Here is a 2,332-nt window from a genome sequence, read left to right on the forward strand (position 1 = left end):
TGAACAAACACACAACTGGGAGAAAGTTTAACTTTCTTCATCCTCATGAAAGCCTGAACAACAATTTGCAGGACATCCTGCATGTCAGCTGGATTCTCACCAAAGATGTTGATCAGTGTCAGGCTTCCTAGGCCAACAACAAATGTTGCTAGTGCATTGTCGTGATGACGAGTACTATTTCCTGCCAGCTCAAGAGCCCGCAGTCCTTCAGTGTCCACCACTAGAAAATAGTCAAACTGGAAGTCTTTCTTGATTTCCTCTGACACTTTGACCAGCTGCATGAAGGCACCTTTGGTGCACCTGCCTGCACTCACTGCAAACTGCAATCCAAACATGGCATTCAGCATTGTTGACTTTCCACTGCTTTGTAGGCCCAAAACTGACAACACAAAAACTCTCTGGTCGCCTAGTTTCTTGATGACTTCATCTAAAAAACCAGAGATCCATGTTAGAGGCACATGACCTGCATCACCGTCCATCAGCTCCACTGGGTGTCCTGAAATCATCAGATCTGCAGCCAGTTCAGGGTATTTAGACCAGTCAGTGTTTGTATGTTTTGGTTTTACTGCTCTGCTCTCTGCTTGCACTGCTCTATGGGCTTCATAGATCTGTCCCATTTCTCTGAAGATGTGCTCCAGGCCAAAGGTTGCAGACTGCAGCTTTTTGGAGATTTCTTCAAGCTCAGTTTGTTTACTTGTTAACAGATCAGATTTGTTATGTTTCTTCTTCAGAGCCTTGAGCTCAGTCCACTTGTCATCATAGCTTTGAAGAATCAAAGAAAGATCATCTGTGGATAGGGCATCTATTAAGATCTGAGTCCATTTCAGGAAGTACTCCTTCTCTTTTGATGTCAAAGACAAGATGCTTTCTGTGAATGACTTCATCAGTTCACTACATGAAGCTTTGCACTGATTTTGTCTTATTTGCATCAGCTGCTGTTGTTTCTCACTTTTTTCCTTCTCAATGTTTCCTTTAAGGTGATACAGCTCTTTATTTATTCTGCACCACTCATGCCACAGATCGCCTTGACAAAGGAGAAATGTATATTTGATCTTTGAAATTTCCATCCCTTGAAGTATATTAACTGTTTTCATTGCAGCAGCTTTCCCTCTTTGACAGACTTCACCATCTTCATCCACTCTGACTCCAATGGACTCAAGCTGGAAGAATGTGTGAGATTCATATAAAATCTTTCTGATAATTCCTTTCAATCCTTCAGAAACATCTGATTGACTTCTGTCTTTCAGACCCATTTTGTATTTTCCATCTTTCACTTGAACTGCACCACAATCATCATCAGCAATGAGAATAATTAAAGGCTTTGGTGACTTGAAAAGGTCTTGGATTACTGTGGTACTTTTCTGGCCTTTTTCCAGAGTCGGCACAAGAACAACAGTGACTGATGATTTTTCTGTTAGTATCTCACGCTGTTTTTGAAATGACAGAGCATCACCATGAAGATTACAAAAGGCAGTGCAGTCAGTGAAGGAGTCATTGGGTTTTCCGGCTGGATAGTACCAGGCAATCTCTGCCACACCATCCATCAGCAGGCGAGATTTGGTGCTACCTGGGCAGTTCCTGTGGAAGAAGGTGCTGTGACGGTCATTGATCAAAGTGTTCATGAGCTGAGATTTTGACACTGGCAGTGAACCCAAGCGAAAGAAAAACACCATGGGTGTCTCAGCTTTGCAGATGGGCATTGTCTTCATGTTGACAACATTTGAATTATCTTTGATTTTAGCTATCTTCCATGTTTTTGTTATTTGCCTGAATGTCCAGAGAGGACATTCAATATCCATTGTGACTGGGTCAGGGACAAGCAAAGGTAAGGCGTACTGACACTGGGAAAGCTTTGTAACCAGGTTCTGCTTAAGGAAGCTGTCTGAACAATGAAATACTGCCATCTGAACATCCATTGGGTGAATGTGAGATTTTGATTCATTAGAGTCTACCTTTGCACTAAATAGAGCATCAAAGTCATCATTGTTGAACACTGGATCAGACTTTGAAGGGATTACATCAGGATTGTCTTGCCTTACAGGGATATATCTTGCTCTGTATTCTAACATCATCATCCTCTGAAGAAAAGTATAAGCTAAATCCTTTTCAGATGTGTCATGGCTCTGATTCACAGGAGGGCCTATTTTAAGAAAGTCTGCTGGTGACATTTTCTGTGTTTGTTTGTCCTGAAGGTGAAGTCTGCTCAGAAGTCTTTCAGTTTCTGTTTGGCATTTCTGTTTGATTCTTTCTTCAGAAATATCTATTGGCTGCTATAACAATAAACAAATCACCAATTAGTGTATGCAAAATATTCAAAACTAAACATTTAGAA

General features: G+C 41.2%; 1 protein-coding gene across 1 annotated transcript in view; it reads right to left on the reverse strand.

The window, feature by feature from the left end:
* The window catches only part of LOC102208501 (interferon-induced very large GTPase 1-like), a gene marked incomplete at its 3' end in the record, with an annotated part of 4,105 nt that extends 2,396 nt beyond the window's left edge, over window positions 1-1,709 (reverse strand). Inside the window, exons 1-2 of the mRNA XM_005754803.1 lie at window positions 1,519-1,709; window positions 6-762 (exon numbers count right to left, since the gene is read on the reverse strand). Coding sequence (XP_005754860.1) covers window positions 6-762; window positions 1,519-1,709 — 948 coding nt within the window. The remainder of the gene's footprint in view (window positions 1-5; window positions 763-1,518) is intronic.
* Between the last annotated feature and the right edge of the window lie 623 nt (window positions 1,710-2,332).

The sequence above is a fragment of the Pundamilia nyererei genome, unplaced genomic scaffold (genome assembly GCF_000239375.1).
Source record: "Pundamilia nyererei isolate P.nyererei 1_Seehausen unplaced genomic scaffold, PunNye1.0 scaffold00668, whole genome shotgun sequence".
Lineage (NCBI taxonomy): Eukaryota > Metazoa > Chordata > Actinopteri > Cichliformes > Cichlidae > Pundamilia > Pundamilia nyererei.